The 25,272-nt window shown below is 55.5% G+C and overlaps 1 protein-coding gene and 1 non-coding gene across 4 annotated transcripts; both read left to right on the top strand.

The window, feature by feature from the left end:
- Window positions 1–239: 239 nt before the first annotated feature.
- On the top strand, window positions 240–358 carry LOC148755366 (5S ribosomal RNA). Its single transcript, XR_016018786.1, has one exon. It is a non-coding gene; the product is annotated as a 5S ribosomal RNA (ribosomal RNA).
- A 777-nt stretch (window positions 359–1,135) lies between these two features.
- On the top strand, window positions 1,136–21,210 carry ATP13A2 (ATPase cation transporting 13A2). Of its 3 annotated transcripts, XM_088790224.1 has the most exons (29): window positions 1,136–1,325; window positions 7,034–7,128; window positions 7,227–7,409; window positions 7,682–7,740; window positions 7,895–8,021; window positions 8,273–8,349; window positions 9,391–9,468; window positions 9,664–9,733; window positions 10,507–10,641; window positions 10,731–10,797; window positions 10,886–11,017; window positions 11,640–11,795; window positions 14,093–14,203; window positions 14,287–14,333; window positions 14,423–14,611; window positions 15,729–15,935; window positions 16,434–16,529; window positions 16,616–16,775; window positions 16,894–17,014; window positions 17,135–17,259; window positions 17,923–18,083; window positions 18,208–18,324; window positions 18,443–18,522; window positions 18,844–18,996; window positions 19,078–19,174; window positions 19,945–20,168; window positions 20,253–20,404; window positions 20,526–20,695; window positions 20,794–21,210. In XM_088790224.1, exons 1-29 carry the CDS (start codon window positions 1,316–1,318, stop codon window positions 20,926–20,928), a joined length of 3,534 nt encoding a protein of 1,177 aa, XP_088646350.1. In that variant the 5' UTR covers window positions 1,136–1,315; the 3' UTR covers window positions 20,929–21,210. The 3 variants fall into 3 exon arrangements, with proteins under 3 accessions (XP_088646350.1, XP_088646351.1, XP_088646352.1); XM_088790225.1 differs by lacking the exon at window positions 10,886–11,017; XM_088790226.1 differs by lacking the exon at window positions 15,729–15,935.
- The last annotated feature ends 4,062 nt before the right edge of the window (window positions 21,211–25,272 follow it).

Below are 25,272 nucleotides of genomic sequence, written 5' to 3'. Positions count from 1 at the left end.
CCTGTGTCCACACATATCTCTGTGGGGTATATTTGACCATGGTGCTTCGGACAAGTGTGTCTCCCTTCTTTGACAATTACTGAGTAGTGCGAGGCACTGTCCCAAGTGCTTTACATGCTTTTTCTCGTTTGATCCTCACACCAATTTTATGAAGTAGGCATTTCTAATGTCATTGGAACCCTATAGGTTAAGAAATGAATCCCCCTCAAATTCTTTTTAATAAATAAATAAATAATTAAGTCTACGGCCATACCACCCTGAACGCGCCCGATCGCGTCTGATCTCGGAAGCTAAGCAGGGTGGGGCCTGATTAGTACTTGGATGGGAGACCGCCTGGGAATACCGGGTGCTGTAGGCTTAAAAAAAAGAAATTTAAGAAATGAGGCCCAGAGACGTTAACTGACTTGCCCAGGGTCACACAGCCTAAAAGAGATGGAGGTCCCCTTCAACCAGCATGCATAGTCTGTCTGTAACCACTATGGTAAGCAGCTGGGCTGACGCCAAGTGTGGAGTGTGTGGTAGGTGGGTGGAAGGTGTTACATCTGTGTTTCTGAGTGTCACCCACTGTGTGTGTGTGTGTGTGTGTGTGTGTGTGTGTGTGTGTGTGTTGTCTCTCAGTGTCACCTGTGTGAGTGAATCTGTGTGTGTATGTGTGAATCTGTGTGCTGGGCGTCCGTATTTATGTGTGTGTCTGAGGTTGTCATGTACCTGTGTATTTGTGTGCCAGAGTTGTCCTGTTTCCCTGCGTCCCACTTATGGGTGTGTATGCCTAATGGTTATTGTGTCTGTATCTCTGTGTCACACCTCTGTATGTGAATTGGTATGGGGTGGGAGGCGTGGTACGTACTTGTGTTTGTGTGTCTGAGGGTTTTCTCCGAGTATGTATCTGTGTGTTCATGTGTCTGAGGGTTGTCCTATCGGATTCCCTGAATGTCACCTCCTATCTGACTGTGGATGGTCCTGTCGGATTCCCTGAGTGTCCCCCACTCTGTGTGAGTGTGTGTGTCTGAGAGCTGTCCTATCTCTGTCTCTGCTCGTGCTGCAAAGGGGTCTCGGACTACAAGTCCCGGCAGGCCCCGCGGCGCGGAGGGAGGACGTGGGGCCGCAGTGGGCGGGGCGGGGCTTGGCGGCGCTCAGAATCTGACTGCGGCATCTTTCCAGGCGTGCTCGCTGCTGGCCGCTGCAGCTGCCCCAGGCCTCCTTGCTCCGCTGCGCCCCCGCCCTCCGCCTTGCGCCCCTCTGCGGGCCATCGCGACGCCCGGGCCAGGGCCACGGGCCGCAGCGCCGGGGCCGGCGATGAGCGCGAGGAACCAACATGAGCGCAGGTGAGGGAGCGGCATGGGCCGAACAGGAACCGGGCGCGGTCTCCGGGCCGCCAGTCGTCGCAGCTGCTGTGGGGCGACATCCCCACAGTGGGGTCGCGAGCCAGGGGAGCGATCCCGGCGTGATCCCCCCGCCCGTTCCCTTCCCCGTCACGAGGAGTCAGCGGTGGGGCCCTTCCCAAAGAGGCCAGGAGCCCCGGATGGCGACGGGCAGAGTCGTCCCCTCCCCTCCTTCCTACAGCCCTGGGAGAAGAAGCCCCCGGCGCTTGTGCGAGGGGTAATTGGAGGCCCGCGATGGTGGGGGTTAGATGCCCCCACTCCCACAGGACTCGCTCTCGTGAGTGTGACGGATATCCAGGTGGGGGAAGAGACTTGGAGTTTTTCATCTTGGCTGAATTAATGAATGGGGTTGGAGAAGCCAGGGCTCCTGAGTCCCTGGGTCAAAGTGTCCCGGCGCACGAAACGCCACTCTGATCTCCTGCCGCAGGCCCACAGAGGAAGCCTTTCAGCACCCAGGTCCAAGGACCACACCTTCCATGTTACTTATCCCAGGCCAGTTGTCGCAGGCCCATCCTTTTCAGAGTCTAACTTAAATGCTACCTGTTGTGAATGAGGCCAATAGACCTCTCCTATAGGGGGGGAGGGGAGTCTCATCTCTGTGTGGGTCACTCAGACTCCAGACCTAGCAAAGGCCCCACCAGGGCTTAACCATCCTCTGTGTAGCTACAGACCCCCTCAGTTTAGATCTCTCCTTTCTTATCTGCTCCCCCAGTCTCCACCCCCCCAAAGTCTAAAGTGCACCCAGGGTGAGGGAAGGGAAAAGCTGAGGAAAGATGGCCCCTGGACTCCAGATTCAAGGATCAGGGTGCTGCTGGCAGATGGTCCCTCACGCCCCTAGCCTGGCAGTGGAAAGGAGCCCCTGGCCACAAGGGAACCACAGCAGTGCTGCCCTGGGCCTCTGCCAGCAGGAAGCCAGGGCTTCCGCAGGAAACAAGAGGTTCTCAAAGGTCTTTTGACTCCAGCCCCTCTGCTCTGCTGTGCTGATGCACTGCCCCAGGGCCGTAGAGTCAGGCGAGGTTCAAGTCTAGACTTGGTCCTATTAATCAACCTGTTTGTGCTTCATTTTAAATGGGGCCCTAATCCCTGCTTTTTATGGGGTGGCTGTGAGGATGAAAGGAGAGGCATGTGTTCATTCAGATCGACTCCTATCCAGCTTCTCCCCTTTCGAGCTGTATGATCTGGGCAAAGGACTTGGAAGCTTTGTTCCTCAGTTTTCCCAGGTGTAAAATGGGGCTAATAGTAGTCCCTCCCTCAGAGGGTTATGTGTGAAGATCAGTCGCTTTTATTCCAAAGAGCAATACAATCATGAAAGTATTCTCATCCCATGTGCTGCCTGCGTGTGCCTGCCCTGAGCTGTTGGTACAGGAGGGATCAGATACTGGCTGGCCTGCCCTTCCTGTGCCATCCCTGGGGAGACTGAGATGTGACTAGAGATAAACAAGCACATCAGAGTGTTTTGATGGGTGTCCTGCAGGAGAGAGCTCCCCGGGCTTGACCTTGACTGCTGAGAGACTAGTTTTTCCACAGATGTGACTTCCTCCTCAGGCTCCTCTCCCCACAGTTGACTGGGAGAGCATCCTTGTAAAATGACAGCTGTGTGATAGACACAAGAAAGAACTTCCCACAGGGGACATTGTTTACATCCTGGAGGAAGTGAGCAAGTGAGAGTGGCACAAAGTGGTCACTGGCGAGGCCCCCTGAACTTCACAGCTGATTGACCCAGAGGCAAGAGGTGGACACAGTGACTCGTAGCATGATCGCTTCCATGCTGTCATGCCAGTGAGATGTGCATTCATTCATTCATTCATTCATCCATCCATCCCATAAATGGTTCCTAAGCCCCAGCCATGTGCCAGGATGGGCGATGACGCCTGTGCGAGCCTGATGTCATGATGGGTGTTGGTAGATCTGGGGGAAATGGGCAGAGGGGACTTTGGAGTAAGACGTGCCCTTTCCAGCTGCGAGACAAATCCATGGGCAGACTGCTTCTCCGAGGCTCCGTTTTCTCAGGTGTAAAATCGGACAAGTTGCAGGATTGTTGCAGGATGAAATGAGATCAGCACGAACACAGTGACAGCTGAGATGGGCCCAGCATGCTGCAGGCTTCCTTCCTGTCCGCCTGAGGATTTTAAGGCAGAAGCTGTCAAGTGCCTGTGGGAGCAGTGGCACAGCTGTGGGTTTTCTGGCAGGATGACAGGAAAATGGAAGGGAGCCTGAGAAATGGGTCAGAGCAGAGCCACGCCTCCCTGGCAGGGGAGCCGGCAGCGCCCACCTGTGCAGGGCCAAGCTTCTGGAACTTCAGACACCGTGGGTGGTGGTCGCTTGTGCTTCCTCCTGTGCCAGCTGCTTCAGGGCTATGATCGTAGAGATAGGAAGTGGAAACCCAGAGAAGCTAAGCCACTTGCCTTGCAAAACACGGCTTGCTTATAAGAGCCAGGAGCGCAATTACTGATGGAGACGACGCTGATGGTGGTGGTAGTGCCAGGGTTCAGAGCATGGACCCTCGAGCCACACTGCCTGGGTCCACATCCCACCCCTCGCTGGCTATATGGCCTTTGACCCACTTACTTCACCTCTTTGGGCCTCAGTTTCCTAATTTGTAAACTAGGGATAAAAATAATACCCACTTCATAGGAATAAATGAATTAACATATGTAAAGCCCTTGGAGCAGGACCTGGGCTGTGTCAGCCCCTTACAACCCGAGGTGCTGTTTCCCCTTACACCATAGAAACATACAGAGAACAACCATAAGACATGAAAAACTACCCACCCTGCCCCACTCAGTGAGTTTCCAGGGCCGGTGAGGGACTCCAGGAACAAAGGGGACTTCGGCCTTTTGAAGTGGGGTGAGGAGAGGTCTGTGGCTTGTTGGTGGCCAAGGACCGGAGAACCCAGTGTTACCAGACTTGTTAGTTGTCCTGAATGCCTGCTCCTCTGCCCCCAGACTGGGAGCCAGGTCTGGAGCCAGCCCAGACTTTCCCCTGCGCTCTCCACAGAGCAGGGGGACCCAGCTGTTTGTTGTCTATGGGCTGGCCTGGGAAGGGAAGGAAATGATGTCACGACAAGCCTCACTCACAGACTGGACTGGGCTGGGACCAGAGAGTGAAAGGGACCACTCTAGGGGAGCCGGGCTGGGCTGACCTGTGAGCCCCAGGAAAGAAGGCTGACCTGGACTCCTGCCCCTCCGGCCTTGAGACTACCGCTGGCCAGAGACCCTGATGGTTGAGGGCTGCAGGCCCCACGCATGCATGCACTACAGGCTTCGTGTGTCTGTGTCTGTGTCTGTGTGTCTGTGTCTTCTGTCTGTCTTCCTGGAGCTGGTGGCTCCATTTGTTTCCTGAGTCACCTGAGTGGATGGGGAGGGATTGGCTGTAGGCAGGGCTTGGGCTAATTTGGTTTTTGAGTCATCAGGTTGAGAGGCTTCAGGAGGTGCAGGGCTTGTGCCGTTTTCTGAAAGTTCCCACAGGGGCCCCAAAAACACAGGAGCTAGGCTCAGAGTTCCCCGCTCCCCCATTTGTTAAGGGGTCTTTGTGCCTCAGCCTCAACTCCCTTATTTGTAAAATGAGAAAAAATGAGTTCCCTCATCATGGTGCTGGAGAGTTAAATGAGCTAATTCGTGTAAAGTCTCAGAGTGGCTCTTGTCAGCTGGGAAGTGCTTAATGGATATTGGCTGCTCTTATTATGGTCATTACCATAGTAATTATTATCACCATCATGAGGCAAGGAGGTGTGGGGGCTGGGATAGGAGAGAACAGACTGCCTGGGCTGATGGGGACACATGGCCCCCAATCCTCAGGGTGTTCCCAGCTGATGCAGCAGAGGGATTAAAACCCACGTGGGCCTGCCTGCCTGGGCTTACATCCATCCCGACACTACCATGGACTTGCTCTGTGACCTTGGGCAAGTTACTTCACCTCTCTGAGCCTCATTTCCTTCCCCAAAAAAGGAGATAATAACTGTACTGTTTTGGTTGCTGTTGGGCTGGGTGGGGAGGATGGTGGCAGGATGCTGCAGAATCCTGTGTGTTTGGGGATGGAGCAGCTCAGGGGCTGAGATGTTGTGACAGTGGCAGCTGCCTGGGACACCCTGAGCGGCTTGTTGACTGGAAACTTTTAGATCAGTTCTCTGCAAGGCTCCATTTGGGGAAGGGGAGCGAGGGAGCCCAGATCATCATCAGCCCTCCGCCCTCCTTCCCCTCCACCCCCAGCATGGCTTCCCATCCCCCTTAGTGAACTTTTCTGGAGGCTCTCTGACTTGCGCAGATGGCCAGCACCACCATCATTGCTCCAGGTCTGGGGCGGGGCCCGGGCACCTTCATGTCTAACAGGTGCTCAGGTGGTCCAGGGACCACAGTTAGAGAAACCCTGGCAGAGGCTGCTCAGGGGTGGGAGCAGTGAGCCCCATCCCCTGTAGGGCCTCAAAACACCCACTGTCTGCCTGCCCCGCTAAGACCACAGCTCCACAGTGGAGGAGACAGGAGAAAAAAGAATTTCTGCAATAAAGCCACATGGTGTTGTTCCCCGAGCCTCAGTTTACCCATCCGTAAAATGGGGATGATATAGTAGGGGCTTCCTCACAGAAGGAACGCTGGTAACTGTTCAGCTGGTCCCTAGCACATAGCAGCTTTTCTCCACAGACCTGGTGGGGATTTGCTCAGCTTGCCCGTCCTCTCCAGCCCACCTCCAGTGGCTGGGTTTCTCCCTCACCCCTGTTCCACCTTTGGAGTGGGGCTACCCTCAAAGGCAGGCCTGATGTTTTATCAGCCCAGACTCCACTTCTCAGCATGACGTCACTGCCAGGCCTGTGCTGGGCAGGGGTGTGTTACATAAGGATCAACAGCCAGCCAATCCAATTCTGCGCTCAGGGTGGGGACTGGATGGAAAAGTGGGACACAGAACTCCCCGGAAGCTAACAGCTGGATGTGGAGCTCTGTGGAAGCTCATGGTGCTCACCGGGCCGCATTCCCCCAGTCTGGGCCCACAGCCAGTCAGAAGTCACCAGACATACAAGGAAACAAGACACTGCGTGAGAACCAAACAGACCAGCCGGATAACAGACCCAGGAAGACTTGAGCTATTGGATCTATCACACCAGATTATAAAATGATGATGCTTCTTATAGTTAAAGAAATAAAGAGGGGCCGGCCCGGTGGCTCAGGCGGTTAGAGCTCCATGCTCCTAACTCTGAAGGCTGCCGGTTCAATTCCCACATGGGCCAGTGGGCTCTCAACCACAAGGTTGCCAGTTCAATTCCTCGAGTCCCACAAGGGATGGTGGGCAGCGCCCCCTGCAATTAAGATTGAACACGGCACCTTGAGCTGAGCTGCCGCTGAACTCCTGAATGGCTCAGTTGGTTGGAGCGTGTCCTCTCAACCACAAGGTTGCCAGTTCGACCCACCGCAAGGGATGATGGGCTGTCCCCTCTGCAACTAGCAAGGGCAACTGGACCTGGAGCTGAGCTGCACCCTCCACAACTAAGACTGAAAGGACAACAACTTGACTTGGAAAAAAGGCCTGGAAGTACACACTGTTTCCCAATAAAGTCCTGTTCCCCTTCCCCAATAAAATCTTAAGAAAAAAAAAAAGAAAATAAATAAAGAGGAGCACCCTCCCCCCTCCCCAATTATGACCTTTTTTTTTTCTGTCCACAGACAGCAGCCCTCTCGTGGGCAACACGCCCGCCAGTTATGGGACCCTGACGATAGAGACATCTCTAGATCCCCTCAACTCCTCAGTTTCATCCGTGGTACGTGGGCAAGGAAAGGGCGGGGGAACCCCAGGTGGGACTAAAACCCCAGCCCCCGCTCTGCCCCTACCTCGGCCTTCTCTCACCTGTGTCCACAGAGGCTCAGCGGCTACTGTGGCAGTCCATGGAGGGTTATCGGCTATCACGTCGTGGTCTGGGTGATGGCAGGGATCCCCTTGCTGCTCTTCCGGTGGAAGCCGGCATGGGGGGTGTGGCTGCGGCTCCAGCCATGCAACCTGGCCCGCGCCGAAACACTCGTCATCGAAATAAGAGACAAAGAGGTAAGAGGCCAAGCAGGGCAACCCCGAGCTGAGGAGCAGTGGTGGTGGGGCCGGTGGGGGGTGGAGTACACTCAGGTTCCCAGCCCCCTTTCTGTGGGACCTCGCGGAGGTGGTTCTTGCTGGACCTCAGCTTTCCCGTCTTCGCTGTGGACAGAAGCGGTAGCTTGGGTGGTTCCTGAGGAGGTCACCTACATCCTTGATACCTGGCTGTGGGGAAGGTCTGGGAGGGGAGGGCTCTCTTCCAGAACTGAGTCCACACCTACATGTTCCAGGATAGTTCGTGGCAGCGCTACACTGTCCAGGTGCAGACGGAGGCCCTCAGCGAGGGCAGGTGAGGCAGCCCCGTCGCCCCTTCCCAGATGCCTGTGCTCCTCCAGCCCCCCACCCACAAAAGCTCTGACCTGGTGCCTCCCACCCACGGGAGGGCAGGGGAGGCGCTGGGGCAGCTTCTAGAGCTCCACGGTAACTCCCACGGCCTTCCCCAGCCTGGAGCTGCCCCCACAGGCCCAGACAGAGGACGGCCGGAGCCAGGCAGCTGTGGGGGCAGTACCAGAGGGGGCATGGAAGGACACCAGCCCGCTCCACAGGAGGGAAGAGGCAGTGAGTGGACAGGTGGGTTCTGGACAATCCTTGCCCCTCTCTGGTCTTAGTTACACACTCTGTACAATGAGGGCGTGGGGTGGACTCCATGTTCTCCAGGCACCTCTGGTTCTGTTGTCACAAACATCCGGGATGCTGGCTGACCTCCTTTGCACTCCAAGCCTCTCAGCCTCTTTGCTGTGACACTGGGCCCTCCCCTCCCCCACACGCACACTGCTCCTGGGCTGCCTGCAGCCCCACCTCTCTTCTCTCCCACCCAGCAGCAGGTCCTGCGGTACTACCTCTTCCAGGGCCAGCGCTATGTCTGGATCGAGACCCAGCAGGCCTTCTGCCAAGTCAGGTAGGGGGCAGGTTTCGAGGCTGACCCCACCTCCCACCGCTGTGCTGCATTGGGCAGAACAGGTGGCAGAAAGTGGCCTGGCCTGGGCTCCCCTCAGCTCTATGCTTTGCCCTCCTGCAACCACGGGGCCATGGGGTCTCTGTAAGTAGGGGATGAAGGGAATCCCTGCGTCTTGGGACTATTTTGACAGTGAAATATATTCATTAGCTTCGTGTAAAGCTGGCATAGCCTCAGGCCGAAGTAGGCACAGGGCTCAGACCATCTGTGTGGGGTCCGGTCCCTGTTCTGCCCCCTATTAAGTGCTTGATAAATGTGAACTCACGACACGGCTGAGCTTGAGCCCCAAGAAGCAGACCCCGAGACAGGGATTCAAGTGCAGGGAGTTAGTGTGGAAGGTGATCCCAGGAAGCACTGTCCCCTAGGGAATCTCCTTGGGCACACGTAGAGTGAGGAGGCCGGGGTACCTGTGCATCACCTCCCTACCATTGCTGGTGATGGGCTGCTCCTGGGGAACTCCTTTGTGCTTCACGGGCAGAGCGAGCTCCCGCAGCCAGCAGAAGCCCTCAGGTAAAGATAGGTGTTTGCCATAAGCTTCTGCATTGTGCAGAGGTGAGTGTCAAGGTGTGGGGATGGCACCAACAGCCTCTGCTACAAAGAGCAGCAGAAATCTCTGATGTGTTTGTCCCTTAGTAGGGCCAGGCCCTGTGCAAGCACTTTGCATGGCTTATCTCATTCAGTCCGTCTGTTCCCTTGTGAGGTAGGTGCTATCACCACACCCATATTGCAGATGAGAAAACTGAGGCACAGAGAGGTTAAGTGACTTACCTAAGGCATCATTCATTGCTGTTGTCATTATTAAATATTACCATCGTCTCTCACTGTTCTCCTTCCTCACTGAAATGGTTTGGGGCCCAGAGGAACCAAAGAGGGACCTGCTTTTTCCCGGTTAGCTCAGTGTGGCAGAAGTGGGCCCGGAGGGGTGGGGGATGCGGAGCTCAGGCCCCGTCACCTACACAAGTGCCCCCTTCCCACCTTTCCCAGCCTGCTGGACCACGGCCGCACCTGTGATGACATCCACCACTCCCGCTCGGGCCTCAGCCTCCAGGACCAAACTGTGAGGTGCGTGTTGCCTTGAACCACAAGTGCCCTGAGAGCTGGGGACTCCTATCTACCCGGGTGTTGCCTTCTTCCAGTCATCTGCCTTCTCTGGGCCTTGGTTTCCCCAGCCGTAAAATGGGGAGCTCTGTGGCCCCTGGAGGGTCCAGTTGCCCCAGCTCCCTCCAGCTGATGGCTCTGCCACGTCTCCTTTCACAGGAGGACCATCTACGGCCCCAACGTCATCAGTGTGCCTGTCAAGTCCTATCCGCAGCTGCTGCTGGACGAGGTAGGCTGTCTCTGGGCCTGATAGTGGCAGACCAGACCAGCTATCCCCTTCTCCATAATACTGTCATCTCAGACCCAGCCTGTCAGCTCAGGGCGAGGACTTAGAGGTTCTGCTCCAGAGAGGGACTGGAGGCCAAGAGGTAAACCCACACAGCCCAGGTGTCTGTTCTGTGCCACAAGCCATGCTCCAGAGCCGAGGTCCTTTCTGTGCACCATCCTCTTTCGTTCTCCCCAGAGTCCAGTGCGTAGGGACTAGTAGGGACACTCGGTTCAGGCATGAGGACCCTGAGCTTCAGAGGTAGGTATGGCAAAGGCCACACAGGGACAAAGGGAAGCCAGTGACCCAGACACATCTGGAGTACAGTTACCACTCTGAGTGAGGGCTGATACCTGTGAGAGGGAGAGGAGGTCTCGGAGTCTGGCCTCACGTAAACCCCAGTCAGCCACTTGGGAGCTATGTTTTAGGAAAGTGATGTAACCCTTCTGTGCCTCAGTTTCCTCATCTGTAAAATAGAGCTGGTCGTAGCGTCTGCCTTGTGGAATTGTCATCACCGTTGTATAACACTTAGATGAAGTACTTCTCGGGGGCCGGGCATGTAAATGCTAGTGTCTTCTTCAGAATGAAGAAGCTGGGGGTTCAAGGGACGTCCGCAGGCACTGACCAGGAGAAGCGCCTGGCTATAGGCCTGTGGCAGTTTTTGGTCCCTTTGCTCCTTGTGGCTGGGCTGCTCCAGGGTCCACAGGCCCTGACACTGCCACCTGCCCCTCCCGCAGGCATTGAACCCCTACTATGGGTTCCAGGCCTTCAGCATCGGGCTATGGCTGGCGGACCACTACTACTGGTACGCCCTGTGCATCTTCCTCATCTCCTCCGTCTCCATCTGCCTGTCGCTGTACAAGACCAGAAAGGTGGGCGATGGGAGGTGGGCAGGGTGGGGCAGGTGGGTCCCCAAGGGGGCCCTCGCCCACCCACTCCGCACTGGTCCCCCTGTCCACAGCAAAGCCAGACCCTGAGGGACATGGTCAAGCTATCCGTGCAGGTGTGCGTGTGCCGGCCTGGGGGAGGTGAGAACTGGGGAAGGGAGGGAGGCTGGGGAGGTAGCCAGGCACGGGGGAGGGCCTGCGCCATACTGAGGCTCCCGCTTGCCCTCAGAGAAGGAATGGGTCGACTCCAGTGAGCTGGTGCCCGGAGACTGCCTGATGCTGCCCCAGGAGGGCGGGCTGATGCCCTGCGATGCTGCGCTGGTGGCTGGAGAATGCATGGTCAACGAGAGCTCTCTGACCGGTCAGCCCCAGCCCCAGGCCCGCGGCCTCCTGCACGTCCTTCCCTGCCACCTACCCGCCCCCACCAGCCTTTTAGCCTTTTAGTGGCAGAACCTTTAGTTTGAGTTCTCTTTTCCTCTTGTGCTCAGCTAACAATCCTGGCTTCAGCCCTCGCTGATCCTACACCCCTTAGGCCCTCAGTAGGAGATCGCTACTCTACCAGGCAGTGGGCTCAGGGCTTTACAGAGGTTAAGTTCCCTCATGTCGATATCTTTAGTGGTTTGAATTATAAAAATACTACAGCTTGTTATAAAGTAACGCCGACAGAAGAAAGGCTTTCCCAGCCTCTGTCCCCCAGCTATGCACATGTGTGTGCATGCACGCTTTGTGGCTCCCCTAAGAGACGGTTCCTGGTAATTGGCTGGCACACACCCTTCCAGGATTGTCTCACTGTGTCTTCGTGTTTGCTCTCTCTGAGCCTCAATAGCCCTCTCTGTAAATTGGGGGCAATGATTTCTTCATACTTGGTTAGAAGAGTTACACGAGACCATGGGCTTATGACACAATTCTGTGCATAACTCTTGGTCTTGGTGGGAGGGAGTGGCATGGAGGCCGTCATGGATCTCACACCATGTCCCTCCCAGGGGAGAGCATTCCAGTGCTAAAGACAGCCCTGCTGGAGGGGCCGGTGCCCTACTGCCCAGAGACCCACCGGCGGCACACACTCTTCTGTGGGACCCTCATCTTGCAGGCCCGGGCCTTCGTAGGACCCCACGTACTGGCAGTGGTGACCCGGACAGGTAGGAGTCAGGCAAGCAGGAAGTGTGCTGGGCCCAGCACCTTGACAGAGGTGACGCAGGGCAGGGGGGGACCGATCTATGCCATTGCCCTGCTGCAGGACCTTGGGCAAATCCCACCCCAGCTTGGGGTTGGCTGGAATGGGCAGGGATGTGGCAAGCAGGAAAGAGCCCACCCCATAGGAAGGGGGCAGTGCTATACAGGAGCCCCCCCCTTTTTTTTTATTAGTTTCAGATGTACAAAACAATGTAATCATTAAACATTTCACCCCTCACAAAGTGATAACCCCTCTCCCCCAATCTATTACCCCTCTGACATAGTGTATGTCTATTACCATTCCATTGACTCTATTCCTTATGCTGTACTCTATGTCCCGTGACTATATATTAAGTTATAGTTGACGTACAATATTATTCAACTTCAGCTTCAGGTGTACAGTGCAGTGGTCAGGCATCTACCGTGTTTCCCCGAAAATGAGACCTACCCAGACAATCAGCTCTAATGCGCCTTTTGGAGCAAAAATTAATATAAGACCTGGTATTATATTATATTATACTATATTATATTAAAGACCCAGTTTTATATTATAGTAAAATAAGACCGGGTCTTATATTAAGTTTTGCTCCAAAAGATGCATTAGAGCTGATTGTACAGCTAGGTCTTATTTTCGGGGAAACACAGTACGCTGTCCATGAAGTGGTCTCCCTAATATGACATGTTCTTGTCTGACACTCTGCAAAATCTTTACAACATTATTGATTACATTCCCCAAACTGTCTTTCATATCCCCGTCAGGAGCCCCCTCTTATCTGTGGTTTCCGTTACCTAGTCAACCAATGTCTGAAAATATTACATGGAAAATTCCAGAAATAAACAATTCATTTGTTTTAAATTGCACACCGTGCTGAGTAGCGTGATGAAATCTCTGACCATCCTGCTCCGTCCTACTGGGGACGTGAATCATCCCTTTGTCCAGCGTATCCACACCCTATATTCTACCTGCCTGTTAGTCACTCAGTAGCCATCTCGGTTCTCAGATCCACTGTCACGGTATCACAGTGCTCGTGTTCACATAACCCTTATTTTTACTTAATAATGACCCCAAACTGCAACAGTAGTGATGCTGGCAATTCGGATATGCCCAAGAGAAGCTGTAAAGTGCTTCCTTTAAGTGAAAAGATATGTACCTATATAAGAAAAAACAGTATATATAGGATTTGGTACAATCCACGGTTTCAGGCACCCGCTGAGGGTCTTAGAATACGAGGTGTGATCAAAAGATACGGTGAACGTTTAAATAAAAAAATGTATTACAGTAAAAGACACATTGCCATTAATCCCCCTCAGAATACTTCCCCGTGCTTTGAACACACTTACCCCTCATTCTTGCCACTTTCTGAGGCAGTTCTGGAAGTTCCTCTCTCGTGAGTGTCCTTACTTCATCCTCTGTTATGACAACGCTCCATGTCACACATCACTTCTGGTATATGGCAGTTTCTGTCCAATAAAAGCATTACGGTGTGTCCTCATCCACTGTATTCACCAGATCTGGCACCGTGCGACTTTCGACTCTTCCCCAAAGTCAAAATGACCATAAATGGAGGGGCGGCCGGTAGCTCAGATGGTTAGAGCGTGGTGCTCTTAACAAGGTTGCCTGTTCAATCCCCACGTGGGCCACTGAGCTGCGCCCTCCACAACTGGATTGAAACAACTACTTGACTTGGAGCTGATGGGTCCTGGAAAAACACACTTAAAATAAAATAAAAGTTAAAAAAAAAAAAATGACCATAAAAGAAAAACATTTTGAATCGATTCAGGACATTGAGGCACCACCACAGCACAACTAAAGACACTCACCAAAGAGGACTTCCAGAACTGCTTCAGAAAGCGGCAAGAACGATGGGATAAGTGTGTTCGAAGTGAGGGGGAGTATTTTGAGGGAGATTAATGGCAATGTGTCTTTTACTATAGTAATTTTCTAAAAAGTTTTAACATTCACCGTATTTTTTGGTCACACCTCGTATGTCCCCCTCAGATAAGGGAGGGCTACTATACAACTCTAGCAGGATCTTGCCACATGGGAATGGGACCCAGTGTCACCAGATCTGGCTTTCTAATTCAGTTTTTACTAAACCCCAGAAGGGCTGGGCAAGGCCTGTGGGCCATCATATGTGACCCCAAACGGTGTGACTTTTAACCACAGAGTATCATGTCTGAGAACCTCAAAGGTGTAGATAGGGTGGGTAGACCTGTCTTGGCCCTCAGTGTCCCCTGCCTCAGTTTCCCCATTTCCTCCCAGGCTTCTGCACAGCTAAAGGAGGCCTGGTGAGCTCCATCTTGCATCCCCGGCCCATCAACTTCAAGTTCTACAAACACAGCATGAAGTTTGTGGCTGCTCTCTCTGTCCTGGGTGAGTGTCCGCTGCACCCCACTCTGCCGGTGGCCCCGAAAGCCCCATCCCAAATCCCACTGAGTTCCATGCTGTCTCCCCAGCTCTCCTCGGCACCATCTACAGTATCTTCATCCTCCACCGTAACCGGGTAAGCCCTGGGGGCCAGTGAGGGGGAAGGCTGCTGGTGGGAGCCCAGGGCCCAGCCTGGCCCTTGGCATTCCCGGTGCCTCTTGCCAGGTGCCTGTGAATGAGATTGTGATCCGGGCTCTGGACCTGGTGACGGTGGTGGTGCCGCCTGCCCTGCCGGCGGCCATGACTGTGTGCACACTCTACGCCCAGAGCCGGCTGCGGAGCCAGGGCGTCTTCTGCATTCACCCTCTGCGCATCAACCTGGGGGGCAAGCTCCGCCTGGTGTGCTTCGATAAGGTGGGGGCCATGGGCAGGGCTGGCACGGGGCTCGGGCATGGGCACCACGGCCAGGCCTCCACACCTGCATTCTTCACTCAGCAACTTTGACTGAGGGCCTATTGGATGCCCAGCCTTGTCCTGGGGCAGAAATACTCAGGGGAACTGTGCACCCCCGCCCCCAGCCCTCACCCACATCAGGCTCGAGGTCTGGCAGATGAAATGTCCGAAATCATTAATTCATTTGTTCAAGAAACACTGAGGGCCTACTGTGCGCCCAGTGCTGCTTTCAGTACTAGGGACCTATCAGTGACCCACACAGAGATGTCCCGTGGACATGGGGGTGTGTGTGTGTGTGTGTGTGTGTCCCACCACAGTGAATGAGCCAGGGAGAACAGAGCCACAGGTGGTAATGGGTTTTAGGAAGGAAATGAATGGGGTACATGATGGGTGGTACATGGGCGTCACTTCCTTAGAGGGCAGTTGAGGCTCCTCTGAACAGGTCTCTAGGTGACCTCAGTGAGGAGTGGGCCACACCCAGATGTGGCAGGGCTTGGGGGCAGGGGAGTGGGTAGAAGGAAGCATTGTGGCTCTTTGGGGGAACAGACTGTGGAGTCTGGGGAGCAGTGGGGAGAGGGGGGCAGAGGCTGGTGGCTCTGGTGAGGAGTTTAGATGTTATCCAGAGGGCAGTGGGGGTGACAGAGAGGTTTTCAACAGAAGGGGTGGGGCATGGTCATATTCAGAGAGCTCCCAGGCTAGCAAAGGAGCCAGACGTGTAACTGGGCAGTTGGAATACAGTGTGGGAAATGCAGACCATTCATTCATTCATTCAACAATGACATTGAGAGCAGCCATTCTCCCTGGTACTGCAGTGAGTAAATGATGGGGTAGCAAAGAGGCCATGGGTGGGAACCCAAAGTAAAGACCACCTGACCCAACTGTAGGGCAGAGGAAGAAGACTTCCTAGAGGAAATGATGCCAGACAAAGGCCCAGAGGCGACAGAGGACCTCTTCCGGCTCCCGCTCTGGCTCCTAGGGCTTCCATGGGACCCGCCTGGCCTGGGGTGTGGGAGCCCAGCCCAGGCGGGCACAGCTCATCCCAGGCCTCATCACTGGCCCGCCCCCTTGCCCCCTGCAGACAGGCACCCTCACTGAGGATGGCTTGGATGTGATGGGTGTGGTGCCCCTGAAGGGGCAGGCCTTCCTGCCACTGGTCCCAGAGCCCCGCCGCCTGCCCATGGGGCCCCTGCTCCGAGCACTGGCCACCTGCCACGCCCTCAGCCGGCTCCAGGACACCCCAGTGGGCGACCCCATGGACCTCAAGATGGTGGAATCTACTGGCTGGGTGAGGAGGCGAAGCAAGTCAGCCCCTGCCTCTGGGCAGCTGGGCCCTAACTACACCCACCTGGTCTTCATTCTAGGACTTCCAGGGTGGTCTCTTATGCCCACCATCAGTCATAACAATGGCCGAGGCCACTGCTGAACACCTACTATGTGCCAGCACTCTGTTGTACATCCCTTGTCTCACATACTCCTCCCCATAGCCCTAGGAAGGAAGCGTAAAACCTGCTCCTGAGGGAGGAAACTGAGGCTGAGGGAGATTTGGAATAACTTGTCCCAGGTCACCCAGTAGCTTCTAAGTGACAAAACCAGAGTTTGAACTTGGGTCCACCTGACCTCAAAGCCCACAGTCTTCTGTTCTTTCCAGTCTCCCATTAAGGAAGTCATGCATAAGTCTAACTTGAATCTTTCCTGCTGCCTCTCCATGGGCCGACGATTGGCTGCCCCAGCCCAAGCCAGCGCCCAGTCCCTCAGATGCCAACCTTCTCTGCCTGCCTCCCAGGTCCTGGAGGAGGGGCCAGCTGCAGACTCAGCATTTGGGACCCAGGTGTTGGCTGTGATGAGGCCCCCAGTTCAGGAGCCCCAGCTGCAGGGCATGGTGAGCTGAGGGTTTGCCTGTGGGGTGTGGGATGGGAGTGGAGGACTCCATAGGCTGGCCCCTCAGCTGCCCCTCCCACCCCGCAGGAGGAGCCCCCGCTGCCAGTCAGCATCCTCGGCCGCTTCCCCTTCTCATCGGCCCTGCAGCGCATGAACGTGGTGGTGGCGTGGCTGGGGGCCGCTCAACCCGAGACCTACGTCAAGGGCTCCCCTGAGCTGGTGGCAAGCCTCTGTAACCCCGAGACAGGTGAAGGGGGCGGGCCACAGAGTCCGCTGGTTGGCATGGGCATAAAATGGGGTGGGTCCCCCGCCTCTGTCCTTGTATCCACTTTCTTGTCCCTGTGACACCTGCCTCTGCCTGGCAGTGCCCCCCAACTTCGCCCAGATGCTGCAGAACTACACAGCTGCTGGCTACCGCGTTGTGGCCCTCGCTGGCAAGCCACTGCCCATCGCACCCAGCCTGGAGGCAGCTCAGCAACTGACCAGGTGGGCCTCGGGGACCAAGCCTCAGGCCCAGGCATGGCCAGAGGGAGGTCCCCGTGTAGGCAGAGCCCAGGGCTAGGGGAGGGGCCTTGGCTGCTGCATGACCTGTGATGCACCCCGCAGGGACGCCGTGGAGCGGGAGCTGAGCCTCCTGGGGCTGCTGGTCATGCGGAACCTGCTGAAGCCACAGACAGCACCGGTCATCCAGGCTCTGAGGAAGACCTGCCTCCGCACCGTCATGGTGACAGGTACCAGCAGGGTCTGGTGAGGAGAGAAGGTAACCAGCATCACTTCCCCAGGCAGCCCTTCAGGCCCTGCTTCAGCCAGGTCCTTGTCAGACATGCCGTGGATCTTTACAGTGTCCCTGCCAGGTGCTCACGGTTGCCCCATCTGACAGGTGAGGAAGGTGAGGCTCAGAGGAGTAGAGTGGCTTCCAGAGAGCCCAAGGGTGGTGTCGGACAGCCTGGGTTCCAACCCGACTACGTGCCTGCTGGGTGACCTGTCCGAAGTCTAGTTTCCACCTCTGAGAAATGGGGGAAATTACTTCAGCCTCAAAGGTTGTGACAATTTCATGGAGCAAGAAAAGAAAGAGTCTAGCTGGCGTAGAGTGACACAGAGGGGCTCAGGAGGTCTGTGATACACACACACTCACTTTCCAGCAAAGTCCTATAGCACTAAGTAGTGTATGTGCGACTCGAAGCTAGGCCCCCAGTTGCCAAGACCTTCTATGCCTAATTTTATAGACAAGGAAACCAGGTTCAGAGACGTTGATAACCTACCTGAGCTCACTCAGCCAGTCATGGCAGACAGATTCCATCCGGCATCAATTCCCACTTAATAAGTGTCAGGGTGAGTGAGGATGGTTTCCCCTGGATAGCAGCTGGACCCTGACGTTGCCCCATGCCCCCCAGGGGACAACCTGCAGACAGCTGTCACTGTGGCCCAGAGCTGCGGCATGGTGGGCACCCACGAGCGTCTGGTCATCGTCCATGCCACCCCTCCTGAGAGGGGCCAGCCTGCCTCCCTTGAGTTCCTGCCAGTGGAGTCCTCTGTGGCTGTGAACGGGGCTAAGGTGAGGCTGACCCAGAGTTCCTGCCGCACACCCCACTGGTGACCCCACCCCTAGGTCACCTGAGCCAGGCCCCAGCTCTCCGGGGTGGGCAAGGGGAGCTGAGCTGAGCTTTCTGGGCCCCCAGGATTCTGACCAGGCTGCAAGCTACATCGTGGAGCCAGACCCCCGATTCAGCCACCTGGCCCTCAGCGGGTTCACCTTTGGTGTCCTCATGAAGCACTTTCCCAGGCTGCTGCCCAAGGTAGGGCTGGCCCGGGCTCCCTGGTCGTCCCACACCCCCTTGCTCTGCTTCCTACTCTCGGCTCCCCCACCTCCACCCTGAGTGTACCTCAGCCCCTCCCCCCTCACTGTGCTCCCAGGTTCTGGTCCAGGGCACTGTATTTGCCCGCATGGCTCCTGAGCAGAAGACGCAGCTGGTGTGCGAGCTGCAGAAGCTCCAGTGAGTGCACGTGGGCGAGGGACCTAGGGGTGCGGGCGGGTCCCTGAGTCCCTCCCTCCCACCTCACGCGTTAGCGTTCCATGGTCCTCAGAGAGAACCCGTGCAGGCTGTCCTGGGGCTGTCAAGTGAAAGTGGTAATTGCACTTAATTACTGAGCTCTTGCTATGTACCAGGCACCATAGGGCGGTAGGGATCCAGCCATCCCCATGTCCTGCCAGCAAGCCCGTGAGGTGGGTGAGATCCTCTCACAGATAAGGAGACGCCTCGCAGGCTCATAGCCAGCGTGTGAATCAGTCCACGCCTGCCCACTCCCTGTGTCAGGTACTGCGTGGGCATGTGTGGGGACGGCGCCAATGATTGTGGGGCCCTGAAGGCGGCAGACGTGGGCATCTCGCTCTCCCAGGCCGAGGCTTCAGTGGTCTCACCCTTCACCTCGAGCGTGGCCAGCATTGAGTGTGTGCCCATGGTCATCAGGTGAGGTGGACAGGAGGCCGGTGGGTGAGGGCTGGTCTGTCAGCCAGCCGGGCCCTCTAATGCTCTTACCTTGCTACCCAGGGAAGGCCGCTGTTCCCTCGACACGTCCTTCAGCGTCTTCAAGTATATGGCCCTGTACAGTCTGACCCAGTTCATGTCCGTCCTGATTCTCTACACGGTGGGTATCTGCAGAGCTCCCTGCACAGAGCTGTGCCCAAGAGCAGGCCCAGGCCAGGCCCAGGCCAAGGACACTCAGCAGCATGGTTAGGAGCTCAGCTGTGTCTGGAATAGATGGTGTGGCCTCAAATCCTGCTCTGCCACTTGCTAGCTTTGCGGGGTGGGCGAGTCCTGAGCGTCAGTGGCCAGGCTTGTGCGAGATGATGGAAGCATTGAGCACAGAGCCTGTAGGTCCTCAGAAACATGACAGCTGTCTTGTGCTAACATTTCGTCCCTGTCCTCTGGGAGCTCCCCGTCCATGGGGGACATTGACGCAGAGCCCAGGCAGGACGGAGCAGGTGGAGGCGAGAGTGGGACAGAGCCAAGGCCCCTGCCCTTTCCCATGGATCCACCTGTCTCCCTGCTCAGGGCCGTCTCAGCCTGTCTGCTCTGAGCACGTTCCCCCATGTAAAGCAGGGGACTGTGGAGCAGTGCAGATCTTATACTAGAGTCTGTCCCTGTGTCCCCTTCACTATAGGGCTTCCTGAGGGCAGGATCTGTGTGCCCCTCGTTAACCTAGGGGCTCCACAAGGCAGAGCCTAAGCCTCCCCTCAAGCTGGGAGTTCCCTGCAGGTGGGGGACCTGCCCCATCTGATTCAGGCTTCCCAAGGTCAGCGGGGGAGGGGTGCCTTCTGCCTCAGACCGGGAGAGGGGCGTTGTCAGGGCAGGGCTGCTGTCTCACTGTCAGACACGGGGCTACCTTTCCCTCTGCCCTCTCTCCCCTGCTGGCAGATCAACACCAACCTGGGCGACATGCAGTTCTTGACCATCGACCTGGTCATCACTACCACGGTGGCCGTGCTCATGAGCCGCACGGGGCCAGCACTGGCGCTGGGGCGGGCACGGCCTCCAGGGGCACTTCTCAGCGTGCCCGTGCTGAGCAGCCTGCTGCTGCAGGTGGCGCTGGTGGCTGGCGTGCAGCTGGGGGGCTACTTCCTGACTGTGGCCCAGCCCTGGTGAGTAGGGAGCCACCCCCGAGCCCCACCCTTGCCCTGTCCTTTGTACACGTGTTCCCTGAGCCCTGGTCTCCACACCGCCAGGTTCGTGCCTCTGAACAGGACGGTGCCCGCGCCAGACAACCTGCCCAACTATGAGAACACCGTGGTCTTCTCCGTGTCCAGCTTCCAGTACCTCATCCTGGCTGCAGCTGTGTCCAAGGGGGCGCCCTTTCGCCGGCCGCTATACACCAACGGTGCTGCCGCGTGGTGGGGTGGGGTGGGGTGCTGTGGGGGCTGGTGCATTGGGGGGCTCCCACTTGGCTTGCATGTGAGTGTGCAGGGGCTCCCTGGCCTGACAGACTCCCCCACCCCCAGTGCCCTTCCTGGTGGCCCTGCTGCTCTTGGGCTCCATCCTGGTGGGCCTCCTCCTGGCCCCTGGCCTCCTGCAGGGGCCCCTGACGCTGAGGAACATCGCTGACATCTGCTTCAAGCTGCTGCTGCTGGGCCTGGTTGCCTTCAACTTCGTGGGGGCCTTCATGCTGGAGGTGGGGCCCGCCCCGAAGCCCCGGTCGGGGTTGGAGGGGCTCTCGGGATGGGACTGTGCCGCAGCTGGCCCCTCTGCCACTGTCCCTGTCCTCTGCAGAGTGTGCTGGACCAGTGCCTCCCAGCCTGCCTGCGGTGGCTCCGGCCCAAACGAGCCTCCAAGAAGCGTTTCAAACAGCTGGAGCAGGAGCTGGCCGAGCAGCCCTGGCCGCCACCCACTGGGCGCGGGAGGTAGTGCACCCTCTCCGGTACCCTGGACACTGGATCTCCCTGCCTCAGAGCCACCAACTGGGCCCCATCTCAGAGACACCACCACCCATCCCACAGCCCTGAGGTTGGCAGTTGTCACACTCCTGCGCCAAGTCTGCCCAGCCTGGCCTTTCTTGCCCCACCTGGGGAAATACTAACTATTATTGTCCCCCTCTTCAGACCTCCCACGTAGAGACAGCAGCCACCAACCAACCCCTCTCAGAGCTTCTGTCAATGTAGCAAATAAAGTCACTATTTTCCTGGTTCAGCCATGCCTGTCTCCTACTTAATACCACTGAGTCAGATGCTCTTCTGGCACCTCCTAATTTTTCAGATCACATTAGGCAAACCCCCTCTCTGGGCCTTTGTTTTCTCATCTGATAGTAATAATACTTCCAGGTTGAGTACGTGCCTGGTGCTTTGTTACACATTTTGTAGCATTGTCTGTCATTTAATCCTCACAACTGTGGGTTACAATCCTCATTTTACAGATATGGAAACTGAGGCTCAGAGGTCACACAAGTAGTCAGAGGTGAGGTCAGATTGCTTTGACTGCAGTGTCCTGTCTTAACCTTCCTTCCCTGCTGCAGGAGCAGAAAGACAAAGGACTTGCCTCATACAAGTGCCAGCCCCTAGGAGGCACAGGGGCAGTTCCCTTCTCTTCTCCCCATCCCCCACGTCATGGGACGTGTTTGTGGCACAGTTCTTCCCTTAGATGAGCCCACATCCCCCAGCCCAACCATGTGCACTGTCCCCCAGGGAAGGGTGGGTGCTTCTGCCCTTATCCCAGCAGTGGGACATGAGCCAAGCCCTACTCGAGATGCAACTCGGTCATCTGGCCCATCTGAGCCTGGCTGGAAACCAAGGCTGATTTCTGCCCTCCAAAGTCCTGCCAGCGTCGTTATTGGAAGCCCTGGTGCTATCCCCAGGCCCCCCTAGGAGCTCAGTAAATGTTGAATCAAACTGAGGAGGAGGGATATGGGGTGTGAAAAGGTAACTGGTAATAGGTACATCCATCCACATACCTGCACTGGGCACTGAGTCTTCAGCCAGCATCAGTTCAGGGTGGCATTTGCTGTTCAAGGGGAGGCCAGAGGACATAGGGAGAGGCCTGGGTTCGAATCCCTCCCCTCCCCTTAGCCAATTATTCAGGCATTGCTGGGGCAGTCATGTGCCAAGCACATGGGCTACACCGGTGAACAAAAACGGCCTCTGCCTGTGTGCAGTGTGTAACCTGATGTGAGAGATGAGCAGGGAAGGAACAAATCTCCATGGACGTTGGGAGAAGAGCACCCACATCTGCTACCCCCTCGAATAGCTGCCACCTCTGCTTCGGTTCGTCGAGCCAGGGGAGTGGGTAGAAGCAGCAGAGAGGACCTGGAAGCCAGGACTCCAGTGTTGGCAGCTTTGGGGCCTCAGTTCCCCCCTTTTGTTAAATGTAGAGGGCAGGGTTTCTGCCAGGAGGTTTCCTCTCCTACTCTACTTGGATCGCGCCTGGCAGCAGTGAAGGGCTAAGGAGGGCACAGAGGCCTGGATTGGCCCCCAGAGCCCTTAGCACTCCAGGGGACAAAAGTCCCTGCTATTCTGTGATAGACACTGGAGAGGGGGGTGGCAGATGGTTATTCATTCGTTCATTCATTTGACAAACCAGCACAGAAGAACAAATGATGCATGAGACATAGAGCAGTCCCCCCTTATCCACAGGGGTTACGTTTCAGGACCCTCAGCAGATGCCTGAAACCACAGGTAGTACCACACCCTATTAATACTACAGAGGGTGCCACAAAAATGTATAAACATTTTGGGGCGGCCAGATGGCTCGGTTAGAGCGGGAGCTCTGAACAACAGGGTTGCCGGTTCGATCCCCACATGGGCCAGTGAGCTGCACCCTCCACAACTAGATTGAAGACAACGAGCTGCCGCTGAGCTTCTGGAGGGGTGACCGGATGGCTCAGCTGGTTAGAGCGCGAGCGCTCAACAACAAGGTTCAAATTCCCGCATGGGATGGTGGGCTTTTAGTTTTCAACTAAAGATTGAAAATGGTGACTGGATTTGGAGCTGAGCTGCGCCCTCCACAACTAGATTGAATGACAGTGACTTACAGCTGGTGGGCTCTGGAGAGAAACACACTGTTCCCCAATAGTCCCCGATAAAATTTTTTTTAAAAAAGTAACATTTAATTATTCAAAAAAAATGTATACACATTTTAAGAAAACCATTAAAATTGTAATACTCAATATATACCGATAACAAAAGATGAATACAAGTCACATTTGACTTCTGCAATTACAAGAGATGCTCAAAGTAGTGACCATCATCAGATTCTAGACACTTCTGATTATGGCGAAACTACTGCTTGAGCAACGTTGACCAAAGTGTCCACCTGTATACATCTTTTTGGCACCTCCGATATGTTTTTTCCTATACATACATACCTATAATAAAGTTTATGTTAGGTACAGTAAGAGATTAACAACAATAATAAAATAGAACAATTATAATAACATACTGTAATAAAAGTTATGCGAATGTCTCATCAGTAAGCAAAATAAGGGTGACGAACACAAGCTCTGTGATTCCGTGACAGCGGATCTGATAATTGAGATGGCTACTTAGTGACTAATGGGCACAGAGCATATGCGTGGATACGATGGAAGAAAGGACAATTCATGTGCCTGCTAGACAGAGCGAGATGGTTTGAGATTTCATCACGCTATTCAGTACGGTGTACAAGTTAAAACTCATGAACTGTTTATTTCTGAAATTGTCTATTTAATATTTTCAGACCGTAGTGTTTCACGGGTTACTGAAACTAGGGAAAGCAAAACCACACATAAGGAGGGACTACTTTCTAAGAGCATTCAGTCTAGGGGACTGGCAGCTGAGGGTATGAGGGGGCGAGGAGATCTGATGACCAGGGCCTGAATCAAGGGGCATCCCAGTCTCCCCCCCCACCCCGAACCCCCTGCCTCAGGACCTCAGCTCCCATGACCAGGCAGGTCTGAGGACTGCCCTAGAGGCAGGGGACATCCACCCTCCCACGACCCTCTCCCACAGCCGATCTCTCCCGGGAGAATCAAGTGTACATTCATTCATTCCACAAATATTTACTGAAGAGCTGTTCTGAGCCTGGCACTCTGTCTAATGAGCAAAAACAGGATGAGAAAAAAACAGACCTAGTCCCTGTCTTCCTGTGGCTGAAAGGCTCATGGTGGGGGGAAGGGGCAGATTTCAAATGGTCCCACAGACATAGGACAACATGACAGCCATGAGCAGTAAAGCAGAAGATGCTTTAGAAACGTGACAGGAAGAGGCAAGGCTCCTCTGAGGAAGGGTGTGTTTGACCTATAACTGGAAGGAGGTGGACCTCACCAGCCATCCAGGAGGGAGAAAAGCTAAAGCAAAGGCCCTGTGGCAGCAGAGGAAGGGGTTTAGTGAGAGACTGCCAAAAGGCGGGGCGGCTGGATGGGGACCCGGCAGGGAATGACAAGGCTGAGTCAGACCACGATGAAGGGCCCTTGGGGGCCACAGGGGAGATTAGCCTTGATCCTAGTTACCATGGGAAAGCAGTGAAAGGCTTTAGGTAGAAGTACAGGCAAGGTTTGAGGTGGGCCGGGAAGGGCAGGGCTCACTTGGGAAGGCCCAGATTGGAGATTATTACAGAGTCCAGGCAAGAGACGGTAACTTACACCACAGTGGGGGCAGTGGACAGACTCAAAAGCTATTTTGGAGGCAGAATTAGTGGCCAGGTGCTGGATTGAATGCAGGAGCTGATGGCAGCGGATGAAGCCTGAGTAAGGTAATGTTAGATTGGTGGTGCCACGCTGAGTGGGAACACCTTTGAGGGCTAAGTCTGGGGGAGGGTCAGGAGGTAGTGGACTTAGATCCTGGTTGTATCTGAAGTGCCTTGGGGACATTCGTGGGGCCAGACCCAGTAGGCTGGAGCCCTCCAGCTGAAAAAAATGCTGGTATGGAAGCCAGGCATGGCCCAAAGATGGCTAAGGAGACCCAGAAGGCATAGCCAGAGAGGTAGGAGGAACACCAGGCCAGGGAGGGTATCCCGGAAGCTGGGAGAAGCCAGAGGGGAACGCAAGGCTTACTTCTAGCTGAGTGGCTGTGGGTGAACTACCTTTATGAACCTTGGTTTCCTTCCCTGTAAAATGGGGCAAAACACTCACCTCACCCACCTCACCACTGACTGAGGGCCAGATGTGATGGGGAGATGAGAAAGCGTTCTGCACAGTATGAAGTGTTGAGCAGACCTAACGCTGGCTCCTCAGGCGCCGCCCACTCCCCCAGGGCCGCCCCAGAAACGGGTTGAAGACCCCAG

This window comes from Rhinolophus sinicus, chromosome 14 (genome assembly GCF_057876585.1).
Source record: "Rhinolophus sinicus isolate RSI-liver-muscle chromosome 14, RSI-T2T, whole genome shotgun sequence".
In the NCBI taxonomy this organism is placed as follows: Eukaryota; Metazoa; Chordata; class Mammalia; order Chiroptera; family Rhinolophidae; genus Rhinolophus; species Rhinolophus sinicus.
This window is presented reverse-complemented; position numbering and strand designations above follow the sequence as displayed.